The 20,361-nt window shown below is 40.5% G+C and overlaps 1 protein-coding gene across 6 annotated transcripts in view; it reads left to right on the forward strand.

The window, feature by feature from the left end:
• The first annotated feature begins 392 nt into the window (after window positions 1-392).
• Window positions 393-20,361, forward strand: part of pde1ca (phosphodiesterase 1C, calmodulin-dependent a) — a 35,632-nt gene continuing 15,663 nt past the window's right edge. For 3 of the 6 annotated variants that reach the window (XM_082545834.1, XM_082545836.1, XM_082545839.1), the window contains exons 1-8: window positions 393-1,073; window positions 6,070-6,183; window positions 7,191-7,373; window positions 8,394-8,460; window positions 8,742-8,858; window positions 9,137-9,277; window positions 9,751-9,851; window positions 10,440-10,568. In XM_082545834.1, coding sequence (XP_082401960.1) covers window positions 901-1,073; window positions 6,070-6,183; window positions 7,191-7,373; window positions 8,394-8,460; window positions 8,742-8,858; window positions 9,137-9,277; window positions 9,751-9,851; window positions 10,440-10,568 — 1,025 coding nt within the window. In that variant the 5' untranslated portion in view covers window positions 393-900. The remainder of the gene's footprint in view (window positions 1,074-6,069; window positions 6,184-7,190; window positions 7,374-8,393; window positions 8,461-8,741; window positions 8,859-9,136; window positions 9,278-9,750; window positions 9,852-10,439; window positions 10,569-20,361) is intronic. The other 3 variants (XM_082545835.1, XM_082545838.1, XM_082545837.1) reach the window with 3 other exon arrangements.

The raw sequence follows: 20,361 nt of genomic DNA on the forward strand, positions 1-20,361 counted from the left end.
TGCATGCAGTTCTTACGTGTTAAAAGAGGGTATATTGCTGATCTGTGTGCTGCCTAACCTATTATGAACATCTGGAGGGTAAGGACATTAACCATTGCCACCACCTCTCTGCACACTAACATCTGTAGCTGATAATATTAGTGTAACCAGTATGGTGATTCTAAGTGCTGTTCAAGATAACGCCACTCTGGGGTAGCAATGCAGAGTCAACATCAGAAGTACAGTAACCAGCAAGGTGAGACTTCGAAACAATACTGTGGTTCACGTTATCGAACCACACACACACACACACACACACACACACACACACACACACACACACACACACTCAGTGGCGTGTCCAGCGGGGTGGCCTGGGGGGGCACAGGCCACCCCCCAACCAGACTGGCCACCCCAGGTGCCACCCCAAAGGCAAAACAATAAAATTCAATCAAATATCAAATGTCCGATTATGTTTTCACGGCGAAGCTCAGATATCCGAGTGTAAGTGAATGCAGCATCGGCTTCTGCGCTATGTGCATCACATTAGCAAAGGTAGGAGAGCCAAGCACGAAAGACGCACTGCAGGAAACAATTTTTCGGTGAAAGAAAATGAGGACAGAATAAATGTCCCGGTAAGTAATATTAAGTTTGTTGAGTTTAGTAAACTTCGGTGAAATTAGAATACCAAAGAAAAAATAACACTTAAAGAATTATTGCAGCCATCGAATATATCAGACAGTATGCTACTGAGGGGAGCTAACATAAGAGTTATGAGTTATAAGATATAATCTAAGTCGTAACATTGCTGTATGGAGCTGCAGATTTGGTTGCAGGTTAACATAGCTGGACTGGCCATCGGGCATACCGGGCATGTGCCCGGTGACTTATTTATTTATTCATTTTGTAATGGCATGAACAATGAGAGGTGGTGGATTGGCCAGATGCAGGTCAATGTGTAAAAATAACTCAGTTGTTTGGTGGTGGCTATGGCGGGGCTTCCACAGAGGCCAGCAGGTGGATGAGGGAAGGGGAGGCAGGAGGAGAGCCCCGAGGCAGCCGCCAGTCCGAGTGTCAGGTGAACTGAACTTCAGGTAAGAAGTTATGATCTGCAGTCTATCTGGGTCAGATATGAACCAAGTTTAGGTGTAGTTTATTTTCGTTGTGCTGACTATTTACCCTCAGTTGCAATAACTCGTACTGCGTTCTAGCCAGCTTGACAGAGTTTTTATACAACTGGGTGGGTGCTATGATGTTACTGATAGTGAACTTTATTTTATTCATAAGGTTAGTTAGTAGAGTTGCCAACGGCTCCTTAAAAAAATGGGATGGTCCCTCATTCAGAGAAAATATTACATACAATATTTCGTATTGAGCTGAGAAGAGACGCAGTTTGTCCCGGACTTTCGCTATAATGAAAAAAAGACACAAAGCTGGAGTTGTTCTGTCGTTACGCTGCACAGCTGCCTCTTCTTCTCTCGTTCTCTCCCCCTGCCTCTCCTGTTGCTACTTCAATCATGAAACTGATCAATGATCAGCTGATCGGCTTTTCTCTCTTGTTTATTTATCGCCCACTTTGCGCCAGAAAGAGGAAACCAGCAGATGTCGCGCTAAACAACAGCAGCACGTTTAAGCTTGATCAGCTGTTGTTAGAATTTATTTAATATTAATTTCTAGTATCAGCTGATGTTTGCTGGAGCCACAGCTGTAAAGCTGCTGGTCATGATGTCGGTTTGGTTATGTGGTGAGAGGGAAACATGAAGATGAAACCAGGAGATGTCCTTACTGAATCATCAGAGCTGAACAGGTGATGGAGAAACAGGTTTACCTTTTAGGTGACATGGATGAGTTGAAGTTATGAACTGTTTCTGGGAGACAAATAACACCAGGATTCTTTTTTATGTAGCTGACAGCTGGTAACTGTGCAGGGGCGGGTCTAGGAAAGTTTTGCCAGGGGGCCAGGTAGGGCATTAACAGGGAGAGGGGGGCACAAAGAAATACTTTTCTTTCTTACTCTCATTTAAAATATCTAGCTTTTATTAAATAATTATCTAAATCTTACAACCAAAGTTTTTATCTGATGTAAAATGTATAGAAATCATACATATACCAACAAGACAGTGTACATCACTGTCACAACAGCATTTGTTTTCATTCAAAGGCTTTATGGCTTTAATACCTGGGCCCTATTTCAGGAAGCCGGTTTAGTGCAAACTCTGAGTAAGTAAACCCTGAGTTAACGAAAACTCTGGGTTTTCGGTTTCACAAAGCGAGTTTAGATTAATTCTGAGTGAGTTACTATGACGACACACTCCGTGAAGCTAACGTGCCCCCTAGCAGGTTTACTTCAACTAACCCTGACCTTCTCCGCCTCTTTGTCGGAAACCTGACTGTAGGAAGTGTCAGACATGGCGTGCCCCTTCCTTGAAGAGCCAGTAGATGTTGAAGCCCAAATTCTCCGCAGAGCTCTCCGCCGGGAGAGAGTGATTAGAGCGCGTTCGGACATGTTATCATTTCCTGATGATTTTCTGTGTGAACGTTACCGTTTTTCAGCACAATCTATAATTTATTTGAATAACATCCTCAGGCCTAATATTGCTCATGTGACACATCGCGGACATCCTCTCAGTTCTGTACATATTATTTGTATTGCACTTCGGTTTTTTGCAAACGGGAGCTTTCTATATAATATTGGTGACGCTGAGCACGTTTCCAAGGCTACCGTCTGTCGGGCAGTCAGGAATGTTACAGTTGCACTGAAACGTCTCCTGTACTCGTTTGTGGTGTTCCCCGGTCATAGACCCACAAGATTTATCAAAGAGGGATTCCACAAAATTGCAGGTATCAGGATGAACAAAACTTAATTCATGATGTGGTGATACTTGAACTACTACTTAAATTTTACATTTATTTTCACGGTTCCCAGGCGTGATTGGCTGTATAGATGGCACTCACATTCCAATCATTGCTCCTTCAGTAAATGAAGGAGACTATGTGAACAGGAAGTCTTTCCACAGCATTAATGTACAGGTACATAGTTCCCTGTAGCATTTCAAACTAACAAATTATTTCATTATAGTAATGGATGCTAATTTGTGTTCTCTGCACTGTGAAGATCATATGTGATGCTGCCAACATTATCACAAATGTGGAAGCCAACTGCTCAGCCTCTGTGAGTGGTGGTGGTGGAGGACCCCCACCTGTTTTTCGGGCCTCCGCTTTTTTCTGTTGGCTATAACGGGTCACATTTGAGCATACAGAGTAAGCAAATATGTACTTGTAATGTGCTCAGATAATTTCAATAAGTGCTTACAGAGGGGAAATTAATGTAACCTCTAACTGCAATTGATTTATATAGGACAAACAGACCAAGCACTATGGCTCATAATTAGGGATGGGTACCGGTGTCCGGTGCCATGACATAAACGGTAGTAAGCAGACCGAAAAGCAGCGCACATTTCAGTGCTTTATTTCGGTGCTTTTTTTTTCCTGAGCTGTGATACACTTCTAGCCAATCATTTTACGTTTCCGAGGATAGTAGGCGGGGCCAGGTACGTACGTTCAGTTAGAGCAGAGCTACAGATTAAAAATGTCCAAGGCGAAGCGGTCAAAAGTCTGGCTGTACTTCACAGCAAAATATGCAAACTCAGCAGCCTGTAACAAGTGCTTTAAGCTGATACTGTGATACTGTCAAAGGAGGTAACACCAAGAATCCGATTAAACAGCTGGCGACGCATAGCGTTTTTTTTAAAAGCCGAGAAATGCGCCATATTTGATAGCTTGCTGTGAGACCTCACACCGTGCACGTCGGGTGGGTTGCCAGTTATCGGACCCGGAGCAACATCCCCCAAAAACCCGAAGAATAGAGTCCTGGCCCCTAGCCCTGCCAGTGTAGCAGAAATGATGAGGATGATGATGCAGCAGCAGCCGTTCTTCTCTGCATGAGTAGCTTCATGTTGTTCGTGTGTAATTTACGTTGAGTAGGCTAACCACGTTATTACATTAATGCATGTAAGGTGAACTAGCAAACATCATCATAGCTACATGCGGCTGTCTTCTTGTTTGATGGCAGATACTCCCTTCACCCTGGCCAAAAAGGCTAAAATGACCAAAGAAAAAGTGGGAAACAGTTAAACATATATGCCACATAGCTGCAGAAAAGGCACACATTGTTATCTTTTTACAAAAAAAACCAGCTGAACATGAGAGGTTTTTGGACAAAGTTTGTGTTCTCCATTCTTTAAGCACCGGTTCGAGCACCGTTTAAGCACCGGCACCGTTTCAAAAGTACCGATTTGGCACCGGTATCGGATAAAACCTAAACGATACCCATCCCTACTCATAATACAATTACACCTTACCTGTTTGGACTATATTTTTATATTTCATTTTTACTTGCTGCCAGGAACGTTTGGGGCCTGTTGGGTTGCACCTGCGCTCACATCACATCACAAAATAAAATGTATGAAATAAAAAATAAAATAAAATAAAATAAAATAACGTGTTAAATGGGTGGAAATCCCTAGATCAATGTTTAAATTAACACTCACGCATTGACGCTTTGTTTTGCCGTGCATGCTCCCTTTCTTTTGCAGCTGAGGCTGTGTTACTTTTTTTCTGTGGAATTTGCATGTTATCGGCATATGCTGCCATCAGAATTTCGGCCTCAAGCGCTGTAAAATACATTGACCGCGCCTTCTTTCCCTCCGTCTCCATGGTGACTCGCTTAATCTGTGCTCCACTAATCAGGGCTTTATGTATCCTCGTGCGCGTGCTTAACTTGGGGTTAAAGCAACTCCGCGTTGATTGAACTAATTGTTATCAGCCTTTCTGAAACCGAATATTCCGAGTTGGACAGTTCGGGGTTACTCAACCCTGAGTATCGTTTTTCACTCTGAGTTTTCTAAACCGGCTTCCTGAAATAGGGCCCTGGTGGGCCGGTCTCTAGTCAAAATGCCCGATTTTCTGTCCCAGTCCAGCCCTACAGGTTAATACTGGCAGTGTCACCATGCCAGCTGACTGTATTTCATCATCAGCCAGTGTTGTTCTTGATCAATATTACCAAAGTTTACCATAAGGCAGCATAGCAAGTATTTACTTGCTTTCAGGTTTTATTCAAATGTTAGTCTTTTCAGTTGTTTCCCCACTTTTTTCCTGTTTCAAAATCACCAGTTTGTGAGAAGATTATCTTCTTTTTTTAATAGGCACAAAGTTTTGCAATTGGCATTGGCTAATTTGTCAATTGTTTGTTACAAATGTTTGTATTTTAATATTCAAAAATGTTTTTGCCCAAAACATATGTGCACTATATGTCAGTAAAAATACTATGCAAATATTGCTGTCCTTGAATGCTGAGTAAACACTGACTGATTGTATCTCTTGTACTTTATCAACGCAGTATCTAAAAACTTTGCACCATAGTGGTTAAAATCTCATTCTAATAAGAGTTAAAAGCGCATTCGGTTATTAGGTTTATAGGATTATTGAATTATGGTTAACGGTTGGTAGAATTTTTTTTTTAAACATTATCTGCCAATTACATCTGCCACCCTTCTCCAAATCTGTGCCCCTACCTGGCCCCCCAACAAAAATTTTCTAGACACGCCACTGCACACACTATTCCAAAAAAAAAAGCGAAATTTTCACTGACTCATCCCTGTTGCTGTTAGCAAACTAATTACATTAGTAGAAATATATTTAGCTTATAATTAAAATTGGGTGGGGGGAAACAACAGCCATTTTCTTAACAGAAACATTTCTGCTCTGAACTGGAAGAAAAAACCCTGAGTAGAAAGCTCACATCAAGACAATAGACCCTGTGCACGAGAAAATGCTGAACCAGGTTCAGGGAGGGGCAGCCCTTTGCTGCGACCAAGGTTTTCTCAAAATTTCTCAATTATCTATAAAGCCCACATTATTTTTGGGAGGTTTGGAAGGTTAACCCAGCACTATCTTCAAAGGAATACTCCAGACCTTTCTCCCATTTGGTTTTGGCAATAAGTGATTTGTTCTCCGGGAGAGTTAAGATCTCAAGCACATGGTGTGTTAACAGTTTTGAGGTGATACTGAGATATGGGCTATTTGTTCTAGGTTACGGTGTCTTGTTAAACAGCTGGAGAAGGGAGAAGCATCTGTGGTGGAACTGAAGAAAAACCTGGAGTTTGCCGCCTGTCTCCTTGAATCTCTCTGTTCTGAGGAAAACAGGTAAGGAGCTTTTAGCTAATTTCCCCATGTATAGACTTTAATCAGTGGTGGAAAAATAAAATAGTCAGTATTTCAATAAGACAATGTAATACTCACAATGCAATAAAACTTTTTTATATGTTGCGCTATGCCAAACATATTATGAGGCCTGGGAGCTTGAGGGTCCTGCGCAGTATCTTTGCTGTTCCTTGGAGTGTGCTCTTCTGGACAAAGATTTAGGATTTTGTTCCTGGGATTTGCTGGAGTCAGTCACCTAGCTTTAGGGTCAGTGCACCAAATGCTCAAATTACCACAGGGACCACTGTTACCTTCACTCTTCTTGAGTTCTTCTCTGAGCCCTTGGTACTTTTCCAGCTTCTCATGTTCCTTCTTTCTGATGTGTTTGTCATTTGGTATGGCTACATCTATCGCTACAGCCGTCTTCCTCTGGTTGTCCACCACTATTATTTCCGGGTGGTTAGCCATCACCAGCTTGTCCGTCTGTATCTTTAAGTCCCACAGGATCTTAGCTTGGTCATTCTTGACTAGCCTAGGGGGCGTCTCCCATTTTACCAGTTTTCATGGCCTCAGGTATGACAGTACTGCTCCTTGTGGCTGTCTATCTTGTATCCAAGCATCTACTGTTCACTGTGGTGTGGTCTTGGTTACATTGGGGGGGTCTAGCCTAGGGAACTTTTCTGGATAAAGATGCTCTGGTTGGGAGTTGAACTCCTGACCTGAAGTTTCAAAGGTGTCTCTTTTACCAGCATAGAGGATGGCACTGGCCACAGCATACGCATAAAAAGTCCTGAGCATTGTCACTCACAGGTTTCTCTACAAATATTTTATTTTATTTTATTTCATTTTATTTTGTCCTTAATGTGAAGCTCTTTGGTCACAACTTGCCATTTTAAAGTGCTGTTTTAATTAAACTTGGCTTGGCTTGGTTCATTTAAGATGAGGATGATAGATTAATTATTTTAGAAGATGAAAATGTACATTCAGTGTTTTTGTGAATGGTCTTGCAGACAACTGGGGCACCAAGATGATGAGCTGAGTGATATCCAGTCAGACTCTGTACCACTGGAGGTTCGTGACTGGTTGGCCTCCACTTTTACACGGCAGAGAACCCTGTTGCTACACCACAGTGAAGACAAACCACACTTCCGCAGCATCGTCCGTGCAGTACAGGCTGGGATCTTTGTGGAGAGGTTTGGCTTAAGACAGCTATAAAAAATACAAGTCAGTTTAACAAGTCAGCATAGTAACAGAACAGAAGCCTAGGTAGCAATAAAAAGTGTGTACATTTGTTTTTCTATTTTCTTGTCTATTTATTTGAAAAAAAAAAGCATCACACATTTCTGTAACTAAAACATATGTTGAGAAGTTCGGCCAAATGGTACTTTTTTCTTGTAATGGTTTTGATTAACATACAGTGAACAATTTGGATAAGGCCCCGAGATGCATCATTTTGTTTCCATGGATAAGACACAAACAATAGAAATGGACTGGCATATATATCATTTCTCTAGACTTGATGAACACTTGTTGCACTACCAGTCACATCCACCAATTAGAATTAATCTTAAATCTATCTTGATGTTCTTCAGCTATCTTACATCCCAAAAGTTAATTAAGAATCAGCAGTTAAACTAACAACTTGTCTCTGAGCTCTTGGGATACTGGAGTGATCAGAGAAAATCTATTTAGTACCTAGTAATAGCTTTGAATTACCCCTTTACCTTTGAATAGCATATTATGGCCGCAACTCAGGTCAACAGATATTATATTAGAATGGCTTGGGAGCCAATCCGAACCACTCAGTACAACACATATTATTCTCAAAATAAATTACGCAGATTATAGAAGTAATGCCAGAAATATAAACATTACTTTATCAATATAGAAAATGGAATGGTAAAAAAAATTGAGGTTGACAAGGTTTTAATAGAATAGATTTATTTTCCCCTTAGACTGAATAACAATTTAGAATAAACAAAAGTTAATCTTTCTTTATTATTTGGCCTAATATTGCAGTACTGCTTCAAAACTCTGGGGATCTTCTATTTTGGGGATGGATTTAAAAAAAAAAAAAATTGCCTCTGATTATTCCTTCTCCAAAATAAATGTAACATATTCAAATTAATAAATGAGTTACCATACTGGGCATAGTGCATTTGTTCATTTGGTGTGTGCTTGTGTTGCTGTGTACTTTTGTCTGTGGGTTACAGGATGTTCAGACGAACCTCCAACATGACTGGTCTCAGTTATTCCCTAAATGTCATCACTATGCTTAAGGTATAAATGCACATGTACTTGGTGATTTCTTTAAAAATAAAATCAGTGACATGTATGTGAGTCTGCATTCAGTTTTAATCTCAGTATTAAAATGTCATGAGCAAGTTATACAATAGAGAGTTAACAGATTAAGGCCAGGGAAAAAGTTTTCTATCTACCATACTAATATGCAGGAACAAAAACTGCCATTTTGTGTATGACTTAGGTAAGACAAGGTACACAAGGACACACTCGTTTATGTTATTCAAATGATAATAAAACTGGTTTCTATGTGTCTGTAGCATGTAGATATGTGGTCGTTTGATGTGTTTGCACTGAATGATGCCAGCGGAAACCATGCTCTGAAAATTGTCTTCTTTGAACTGCTCAACAGATATAACCTGATTAATCGTTTCAAGGTAAACTCAAATAAAGACAGCTTCCATATATCATTTAAATGATTGACCCTCATATTATTTTAAGTTTTAAAGGGAATTTCTAATTCTAAAACAACAAGGTCTGCAGTTTTGTTTAAGAAGTGCAATACTTTAATAACCTTGTGAAAAAATTTCCCATACAGACTATAAATGACTTTTTGTTTTGTTTTTTATGTGGTGTTATCTTTTAAAGTGATGTAATCATATACGACTTAATTTTGCAGTCATCATGCTTCTCTCCTGCATTGTCTCAATATCAGATTCCTACCTCTGCACTCACATCATTTGTGGAGTCACTGGAAATGGGATACAGCAAATACAAAAACCCCTACCACAACTTGATACATGCTGCTGATGTCACACAAACGGTCCATTACCTGCTCATTAAGAGTGGAATAATGGTAAGTCTTGCTTGGTTAATGGTGATTTAAAATGTAACCAGGAAAACTGCTTTGCTTCTTTCGAGTTCTCAAAGAGACTTTTTCATATCTTGAAGTAATGGACTCTTTTTTTTCTTTACTGTTATGACCTGCTAGCAAGCCACAACATTTAAAACCTTAAAACTACCCCACATCCTGATAAAACATTAAAGGGGAAACACTGCTGCAATCCAATAGTTGGTATACCTTTGTCTTTTTTGTACAGATTTTGATCATTCTTTAGGTTTGTCTTTGGGGAGTCCATTAATCTTGCAGTTCAAGAAAGACCAGTATACTTTTAAAGCAATTCTAAACACAGAACTCATGAAGCCTTAGATTTAAGTGGCTATTGAATTTTTTTTATATTAACAATTGTGTAAAGCAATATTATATTCATATTTATTGCTTGTTTGTTTGTTACTACATACAAAATGCATCATCTCACTTTCTTTCAGCACTGGCTAACTGAGCTGGAGATCTTTGCCATTATTTTTGCAGCTGCCATCCATGACTATGAGCATACAGGGACTACTAATAACTTCCATATTCAGACCAGGTAATTCCTACTGAGCAACATTCAAATTATTGCAGTTTCTGAGGGGCTCTAGTGTTATTTAAAAGTCGTAAATAATTTTACTTGTAAAACGCCCTCCCAGGGAGGCCCCCTCTTCCTGAAGGACCAGAGAGGGGTCTCTCTAGCTGTCTATTGTCTAATGTTGCCTGGGTGTCCCTGCCTATATCTAACCTACTCTACAATACTTAACCATGTGGAATAAAGTGTTTAAAGTCATAATATTGTTTTTATAAAAAAAAAAAAAAAATTCCCCGCTCGCCCCTGCGGGCGGTCAATCCTTCAAGATCGGGTCCTCTACCAGAGGCTTGGGAGCTTGAGGGACCTGCACAGTATCGTTCCTAGGACTGTGCTCTTCTGGACAGAGATGTCCGATGTTGTTCCCGGGATCTGCTGGAGCCACTCGCCTAGCTTGAGAGTCACTGCACCTATATGTATATATGTGTGTATATATATATATATATATATATATATATATATATATATATATATATATATATATATATATATATATATATATATTACCAAACAAGAAAAAAATCTGTGATGACAAATTTTCTGTGGCATTTGCAGGTCAGACACGGCGCTATTTTACAATGACCGAGCTGTTTTGGAGAACCATCACGTCAGCGCTGTCTATCGCCTTCTACATGATAATGAGGAAATGAATATTCTCTCTAATCTTTCAAAGGAAGAGTGGAGGTAAACAGTAAACAGTATTCAAATATTCTCAATTTGTGTAGCTGCTCCACATCTGTCATGGTCCTGTCCCAGTTTTTGAGTTTCTGTTGTGGACTTTTCAATTTAAGAAACTTTTCTTCAGTGCTTGTATTATTTGGTCTTAATTTTGTGAAAAAACATAATGCTTTTGTTATCTATATTTCTTGTTCTTGATTCGTGTTTGATTGTGTTAGTACCCTTTTGTCTCCAGTCTATCCTAATCTCTTTTCTCTATTATGTCAATGCCTCCTGTACCAGTCAGTCATGTCTCATTGTCTCACTCTAAGTCAAGCTCATGCATCTTAGTCCTGGGCCCTGTGCTTCGTACGTCGCTTACTACATCCAAGATCAAATGAAACATCCAAGACCAAATCATCGCGCTAACTCTGAGCTCGCTATTCCGGTTCCCCGAACACACCTGTTGTTGACGATTAGTATAGCTGGATGAAGTAATGTGAGATCACTGGGTGGCCCAACAGGGGCTACGCATCGATAGTAGAAACATTGATCGGCAACCCTTTGATTGGTCGGCGAAAATGTCGAAGGAGCGCGCTCGGTATTTTTCGGCAGCAGAGCAAGAACTCTTGAGTGAGGGATTTCAGGAGTTTCAGAGTTTAATTAAAACGCAAGGGAACACTGCAAAGGCTGCAAAAGCAAGGAGAGAGGGCTGGCAGAAAGTTGCTGACAAATCAAACTCGTAAGTAATCCAATAATAACAATAATAATGGAGTGGATTTATATAGCGCTTTTCAAGGCACCCAAAGCGCTTTACAATGCCACTATTCATTCACTCTCACATTCACACACTGGTGGAGGCAGCTACGGTTGTAGCCACAGCTGCCCTGGGGCAGACTGACAGAAGCCAGGCTGCCATATTGCGCCATCGGCCCCTCTGGCCAACACCAGTAGGCGGTAGGGTAGATTTATCATATCACACCATATTATCCAATATTATATTACATTATATTATATTATAATATGTTATATTATATCCCCTTTCACATTAGAGCCACAACAGGACCCACTAGAACATGGGAACAAGTAAAAGTGAAATATAAGAATATTCTACAGAATGGTAATATTTATCACTTATATTGCTTGTCGTCTCTTGGAAAGAGACCCTGGAATACTCTGTTTGTTTGTTCATAACAGCAACCAAGAAAAGGGCAGAGCAAAAAAAAAGACAGGTGGTGGTCCTGCACCCCCTCGTCAACAAGTTGGTTAAGTGAATAATACCCTCACGGGAAAATCGATATCTCTCTATGAGCACACTGTCGCGCTGAGCTAAAGGATCCTGTCTATCCCGCAATATACGCTGAATTCTGAGGACTCTCCTTATCAATCTTGCACCTTCCGCAATGGGTTGCTCGCGTAAACGGACAGGACATGGCTGCGACAGACTTCCCAAATCCACCTTCGCTTTTATAGCCGTGGTCTCTCATCTTGATTACACGAAGTAATTTACAATTACTACTCTGAAATATGAATTACATCTGTAATAATCACATACATGTAATAGAATGTTAATAGTACATTTCCCTTTTTTAGGGAATGACCTGTATGTATCTGTGTGAAATCAATAAAAGGATCAAGTGCTGCATTATCTTTAGTTACATTGATGTTATTTATTTATGGTGAAACAGTGGTGGAATATCGCTGTTGCTTTCGTATGAATGACGCGGACATACCTGCGTGGCCACGATCTAATCCTGTTTACATAAAGTAAACCTGCTCCCCAGCAGGTTTACGCTTACGGCTCTGTTGCTATGACAGCAAGTCCCGGATGGGCTTCGGGGAACCGAACGATCCAGGATCACGCGAAATCGTCAACAATCTCATCCAGCTAACTCACTTAGCGCGGTACGAAGAACAGGCCCCTGGTCCTTGTATTTCAAGGATCAGTTACCTCCTGTTACCTCCTGAGAGTTTACTTTTCTCATGTTTCCCAGCGTTTCCTATTCCTAGTTTATATTTCCAGTTCAGGTTCCATAAGTTTCAGCTTTTTTGTTTTCCTTTTCCTTTGTTGGAAGTAAACTTCATACTGCATACATCTTAAGATAGCTAAAGTCAACAAAGAGCAGCCTGGTGTTACTCCCCTGTTAGGGCTCTAGACTAACTTTTTGCCATGGGCGTACTGGTACGCCTAACTTTTCAAAGTTAGGCGTACTGGCACAAAAGTTAGGCGCACACAAATTTTATAATAATTTATATAATATAATGTGTTTTTCTGGATACACTGTTCTTTTTCAGCATTTAAAGATTGATGACACCGTGTCAGAGCACTGGCTATGAATTTCAGAAGGATCAGGCCTTAACTTAACAGAAAAGTTAGCAATAGTTCTTTTCCTATTACAGCTACAACCACTTCTGTCGTGCCTAGGCTGCTCACTAGGGCTGGGTATCATCACTGATTTCTATAATCCATTCGATTCCGGTTTTCAAAGTCCTGATTCGATTCAACTTAGCCTCAGACAGTTAGAAATATTATAATTCTGATCATTTATCAGTACTGACTTCATCAGAATTGTGAACATCACAGCAGATGCCTTTGTGTGAAAGTAACTGAGAATAAAACACAGAAAAAGATGAAGGAGATTTTCCTGGTCTGGCTTTTTATAGCAGATAACCTTAAAAATATTCTACAATGTTCTGCATATAAAGTTTAAATTTCTTCAGTATTGAACAGTGTTGGTTAAGTTACTTGAAAAAAGTAATCAGTAACTAATTACTGATTACTTCCCCCAAAAAGTAATCCCGTTACTTTACTGATTACTTATTTTCAAAAGTAATTAATTACTTAGTTACTTAGTTACTTTTTAAAAACACGATTTACAACCTGAAGAGGTTCAAGTTCAAGTTCAAGTTCAAGTTCAACTTTATTGTCACTTCAACCATATACAGTTTAAAAATACACAGTGAGGCGAAACAACGTTCCTCCAGGAACCAAGGTGCTACAAGACAAGTTAGTGCAAAAAAAATAATAATATATAATATATCTAGTAATAATATTGTGCAAAAGAGCATTTACAGGTTGGTGTGTGCGATGGTTTGGTGGTGTAGGTCAGTGTGTTTGCGCCATCCGTCTCCTCAGCAAAAAAAAAAAAGGGGGACTGACTGATAAACACGCACACACACACATACACTAACATTATCACTCAGCTTAACTCAAATACCTCAAAAACATTGAGACTGGACTGACTAACCAACACAAGCGCAAACACACTGACCTACACCACCAAACCATCGCACACACCAACCTGTAAATGCTCTTTTGCACAATATTATTACTAGATATATATATATATATATATATATATATATATATATATATATATTTTGTGATAAAGCGATAGATCTTTCAGCCCAATTCTACTTTTTCTACATAATCCATCATACAAAATGTAATCAAATGGAAAAGTCTCTTTTTTTTAACTTGTTTTATCAGTTTTAATCTTTTAACTTTATGCATCAAGCAAAAATTTAATTATATGCAACATTCTCTGAGTTGAATAAATTAGTTTAACATTTAAACCTATTTTCTACACATTCCAGCACATAAAATAAAATATTTTTTGTGTTTACACTCACTCTTTCAAATAGATGCAAGTAAAACACAGCAGAACATAAATAAAGTCAAAGACTCAGCGGTCCTGTTGCTCTATTTTCACCCAGTGGCGTGTCCAGCGGGGTGGCCTGGGGGGGCACAGGCTTCCCCCCCAACCAGACTGGCCACCCCAGGTGCCACCCCAAAGGCAAAACAATAAAATTCAATCAAATATCAAATGTCCGATTATGTTTTCACGGTGAAGCTCAGATATCCGAGTGTAAGTGAATGCAGCATCGGCTTCTGCGCTATGTGCATCACGTTAGCAAAGGTAGGAGAGCCAAGCACGAAAGACGGCACCGCAGGAAACAATTTTTCGGTGAAAGAAAATGAGGACAGAATAAATGTCCCGGTAAGTAATATTAAGTTTGTTGAGTTTAGTAAACTTCGGTGAAATTAGAATACCAAAGAAAAAATAACACTTAAAGAATTATTGCAGCCATCGAATATATCAGACAGTATGCTACTGAGGGGAGCTAAGATAAGAGTTATGAGTTATAAGATATAATCTAAGTCGTAACATTGCTGTATGGAGCTGCAGATTTGGTTGCAGGTTAACATAGCAGGACTGGCCATCGGGCATACCGGGCATGTGCCCGGTGACTTATTTATTTATTTATTTTGTAATGGCATGAACAATGAGAGGTGGTGGATTGGCCAGATGCAGGTCGATGTGTAAAAATAACTCAGTTGTTTGGTGGTGGCTATGGCGGTGCTTCCACAGAGGCCAGCAGGTGGATGAGGGAAGGGGAGGCAGGAGGAGAGCCCCGAGGCAGCCGCCAGTCCGAGTGTCAGGTGAACTGAACTTCAGGTAAGAAGTTATGATCTGCAGTCTATCTGGGTCAGATATAAACCAAGTTTAGGTGTAGTTTATTTTCGTTGTGCTGACTATTTACCCTCAGTTGCAATAACTCGTACTGCGTTCTAGCCAGCTTGACGGAGTTTTTATACAACTGGGTGGGTGCTATGATGTTACTGATAGTGAACTTTATTTTATTCATAAGGTTAGTTAGTAGAGTTGCCAACGGCTCCTTAAAAAAATGGGATGGTCCCTCATTCAGAGAAAATATTACATACAATATTTCGTATTGAGCTGAGAAGAGACGCAGTTTGTCCCGGACTTTCGCTATAATGAAAAAAAGACACAAAGCTGGAGTTATTCTGTCGTTATGCTGCACAGCTGCCTCTTCTTCTCTCGTTCTCTCCCCCTGCCTCTCCTGTTGCTACTTCAATCATGAAACTGATCAATGATCAGCTGATCGGCTTTTCTCTCTTGTTTATTTATCGCCCACTTTGCGCCAGAAAGAGGAAACTAGCAGATGTCGCGCTAAACAACAGCAGCACGTTTAAGCTTGATCAGCTGTTGTTAGAATTTATTTAATATTAATTTCTAGTATCAGCTGATGTTTGCTGGAGCCACAGCTGTAAAACTGCAGGTCATGATGTCGGCTTGGATATGTGGTGAGAGGGAAACATGAAGATGAAACCAGGAGATGTCCTTACTGAATCATCAGAGCTGAACAGGTGATGGAGAAACAGGTTTACCTTTTAGGTGACATGAATGAGTTGAAGGGAAGTTATGAACTGTTTCTTGGAGACAAATAACACCAGGATCCTTTTTTATGTACAGTAGCTGACAGCTGGTAACTGTGCAGGGGTGGATCTAGGAAAGTTTTGCCAGGGGGCCAGGTAGGGCATTAACAGGGAGAGGGGGGCACAAAGAAATACTTTTCTTTCTTACTCTCATTTAAAATATCTAGCTTTTATTAAATAATTATCTAAATCTTACAACCAAAGTTTTTATCTGATGTAAAATGTATAGAAATCATACATATACCAACAAGACAGTGTACATCACTGTCACAACAGCATTTGTTTTCATTCAAAGTCTTTATGGCTTTAATACCTGGTGGGCCGGTCTCTAGTCAAAATGCCCGATTTTCTGTCCCAGTCCAGCCCTACAGGTTAATACTGGCAGTGTCACCATGCCAGCTGACTGTATTTCATCATCAGCCAGTGTTGTTCTTGATCAATATTACCAAAGTTTACCATAAGGCAGCATAGCAAGTATTTACTTGCTTTCAGGTTTTATTCAAATGTTAGTCTTTTCAGTTGTTTCCCCACTTTTTTCCTGTTTCAAAATCACCAGTTTGTGAGAAGATTATCTTCTTTTTTTAAATAGGCAGATAAAATTTTACATTGGCATTGGCTAATTTGTCAATTGTTTGTTACAAATGTTTGTATTTTAATATTCAAAACTGTTTTTGCCCAAAACATATGTGCACCATATGTCAGTAAAAATACTATGCAAATATTGCTGTCCTTGAATGCTGAGTAAACACTGACTGATTGTATCTCTTGTACTTTATCAACGCAGTATCTAAAAACTTTGCACCATAGTGGTTAAAATCTCATTCTAATAAGAGTTAAAAGCGCATTCGGTTATTAGGTTTATAGGGTTATTGAATTATGGTTAATGGTTGGTAGAATTTTTTTTAAACATTATCTGCCAATTACATCTGCCACCCTTCTCCAAATCTGTGCCCCTACCTGGCCCCCCCAACAAAAATTTTCTAGACACGCCACTGTTTTCACCTGTAAAGCAGGACTGCGGTAGGCGGAGGTTTACCCTGGTGCAGGTGTGCCACGGTCAGTTGAAGAATCCGCGAGTTTCTCTGTGAATTTCGCATTACGTCGTTGCGCACTCGGTGCTTGCTTGGAAGTTTAGGGGTTTTTTTCGCTGTAAAAAGAAGTTTTCTTCCCACACACGATGGACGCTAATGTTTTTGTCACTTTTTATGGAATCAAACTCAGAGTAAGGTCAGTACTTCCACGCTTTAAACGCTGCACGCTCACACTCTCTCCCACAATCGATATGTGATCCACTGTTGATCTGCACACAGCTGTTGTCACTAACGGCGCACTCGCTTACGTCACTGTCATGAGACATTCTCGCAAAAAAATCACGGTTTTAGTAATGCAGTAACGCAAAAACGGTAATCTAATTACCGTTTTTGCAATAGTAATCCCTTACTTTACTCGTTACTTGAAAAAAGTAATCAGATTACGCGTTACTGCCCATCTCTGGTATTGAACAACAGAAAAAATAGGCTTTCTTGTCCGAGGTCATTTAAGTGAAAAAAGAAAAGAAAAAGACAGCAGCCGACAGCGCTGTAAACAACGGTAGACTGGTGGGTAATAAGCGAATGAATAATACAGAAAACAGAGATTGGAGACGGGAAACTGTTCTTGAAGTATAGAGAGAGATAGAGAGAGAGCTAGCTGTGCATGAAGTGTGATTTTAATAGTCGTGGAAGCAAAACAGCAAAATTCATGACGACATTGATCAAATGTGAAGCGCAGTTTGCCGCTTCTTTTGCTGCTGGCTTGGTGAATTTTGGTTGGAGAGAGACAAAACCTGCAGCTCAGAATCAGCGCAAAAAGACGTAAACACAGCGCGGACCGGACGCATCAGAATCGCTAAGCTCCGACAGCGTGTCCGTCTACGGGCCGTCGGGTGAGAAAGCCGAGAAAGACAAAGTTGATTCTGATGCGTCGGTCCTCTGTGTTTACGTCTTTGTGTGGAATCCGTGTACCTGCTCTCATTTGCTGTTTGGTTGTTGTTGAAATGGTTTTGTGAGCTTTAATCTGAGAATCTGGCGTTTCTGGCCAAACACAGTTATATTTAAAAGTCGATTCAGGATTTAGTGAATTGATATCGCTTTATTCAAGCTACTCACCTCCCACTTCCACCTGCACTTTCAACTGGACCACGGCCAATCAGAGAGGTCCCGCCCCTTACTATCTCTGATTGGTTTAGTCCACGATAGGGGCATAATGTGTGTCTGTTGTTGACCACAGGGAAGGTTGCAGATTTTTTTTTTTTTTTTTTTTTTTTTGCTACCCGAACATTTGGTCGCACAGGTGCAACCAAATTTTTTTTTTAGTCGCACCACTGAAAAATTTGGTCGCATTTGCGACCAAATTGGTCGCACTCTAGAGCCCTGCCTGTTGTTCCAGGTGGGATATGGTGGTGTGGAGCGTTGTAGCAATAGCATCTTCAGTTGATCTATTATGTCAGCTGAAGTAGGTCGAGTGCAGGTGGCAGGCAGGACATGATGTGGCGTCAGACCAGTTTCTCGAAATTCTTCATTAGAACGAGTGTTAGAGCAACTGGTCGGTAGTCGTTGAGGCTGTTAATGTTGGTCTGTTTAGGCAGTGGGACGATTGTGGACTACTTTAGGCTTGGCAGGATTGAAGCATTGAAGATCTTAGTGAAGACTTAGGCCAGCATATTCCTGCACCATTAGGCTTGGGCTGCTCCTGCCTTCCAATGTTTGCATTGATGTAGATGCATACATAAGCATAAACCCTCTCCTCTGTTCTTACTGAAGTGGCTGTTTCTGTCGTGATGGTGGACAGTGCAGCATGCTAACTCAGTAGCTGAGTCTGGTATTGATTGCTGTAGCCAAGTGTCTGTGAGTAATACAATGCTACTGTCCCGTACACAGTTGTTGACTGGAGCCCGTGTTCTCAGTTCATTGATTCTGTTGATTATGGACTTAATGGAGAGGAAAATGCTCAGAAGCAGTGGCTTTCTTTAGCCTTGCTAGTGGGCCCACCCTGCAGCCTCGCCTTTGCCTCCCGTGTTTACACATCCTCTGCTGGCCACTGGGAAGAACCAACCATTGACACTGTGGAGTTCTTATTATATCCTCTGGAATGCTGTGGAAGTGATGATAGTCCCACTTGATGTTCCTGGCACAGTGTAATCCCAAACTCAGAAGGCCCTAACGACCTTGCCAGACATACAGTAGTAAAAAGCCACATACACCCGCACATATACATGTATAAAATATAGAAAACAAAGCATCAAACATGAAGAACAGTAAGCCGCTGCATCTATGCATGCTGTCATCTTAACAGTACTTTCCATTCATATTTATCTATAAAGTGTCCCTGCAGTTGCCCAACTTCCCAAGAGGAATGGCTGAAATCACAGCATCCTCTTTTTCGCCTTCTCTTGGCGAAGGCGGTCGCACTTTTCTCCTCTCCTCCCCTCCCTTAGCTTCGCTGCTTAGCCTCTTATGTCCTTGTCTAGTCACGTGTTTTTTTTGTACTACTTTTCCCTGGAACACTCTCTCACAGTCTGTTCTCTAAAACCTAAAAGAGGAATTATGGATTGGATCAACTGGTCCCTGAATGCAATTGACACCCCTTTCTCAACGAGAAGTTTCGGCTTGGGTGAGCCTGAGTGCTGAAGATATCTACCTATTCGGAACTATGGTAACAGGGTTCTTGCTGATCGGAGCTGGCTTGGCCCTGGCTTATCGAAGAATTAAGGAAGCGGAACCGGCTGTTCAAACCCCCACAAGGCTGCCCGCTGGGATTGAGACGATGGGAGAGGCGTGAGTTTCTCAAAATGGGCTCATTGAGTACAGCACGGATAAGATCTTGGAAAGGCTACGGCTGCTGTGAATACTCAGAATAACATCTCTGAGAGCAGACTGGATTACATCTTGGAAGGGCTCGCTCGGAATAACATCTCTGAGCGCAAATTGGATGACATCTTGGGAAGGCTCACTGTGGTCGTGAGTTTTCAGAATCGGCTCTTTGAGCACAAGAATGACAACATCACAGAGCGCAAATTTGATACCCATATGGAAAAGAAATAGTAAAAACATATATGATTTACTCATGAAAGTGGGCACTTTCATGAGTAAATCATATATAAATCATATAAGGCTTACATGATTTACTCATGAAAGTGGGCACTTTCTCATTACTTTCATATATTTTTTTAGTAAGTATACAAAACATACAAGTTTCATTGTATAATTTTTCAAGGGATCTTATATGTGTTTTCACTCTTGTATGCTTTTCATACAAGTTTCATACAAGACAGATAAAAACTTTATAAGATTTATATATATCTTTTCCATATGGGTAACATCATGGCGAAGCTCGCGGCTCTCCAACGGGAGATTGAGAGACCAGTGTTGGACTGTTAGAACTGCTTTGAAATTCATATTAGCTGTTCGCACTAAAGTAAAAAGCACCATCACTTATGCGGATACCCCTTTGGCGCCAGCTGCGGTTGCAAGGCTGGAGCCGAACAAAAACACCCTGATAACGACTGTGTTTAGTCTGTTCCTTCCCATTCCATGCAAG

The sequence above is a fragment of the Aulonocara stuartgranti genome, assembly GCF_965226115.1.
Source record: "Aulonocara stuartgranti genome assembly, chromosome: 9".
Lineage (NCBI taxonomy): Eukaryota > Metazoa > Chordata > Actinopteri > Cichliformes > Cichlidae > Aulonocara > Aulonocara stuartgranti.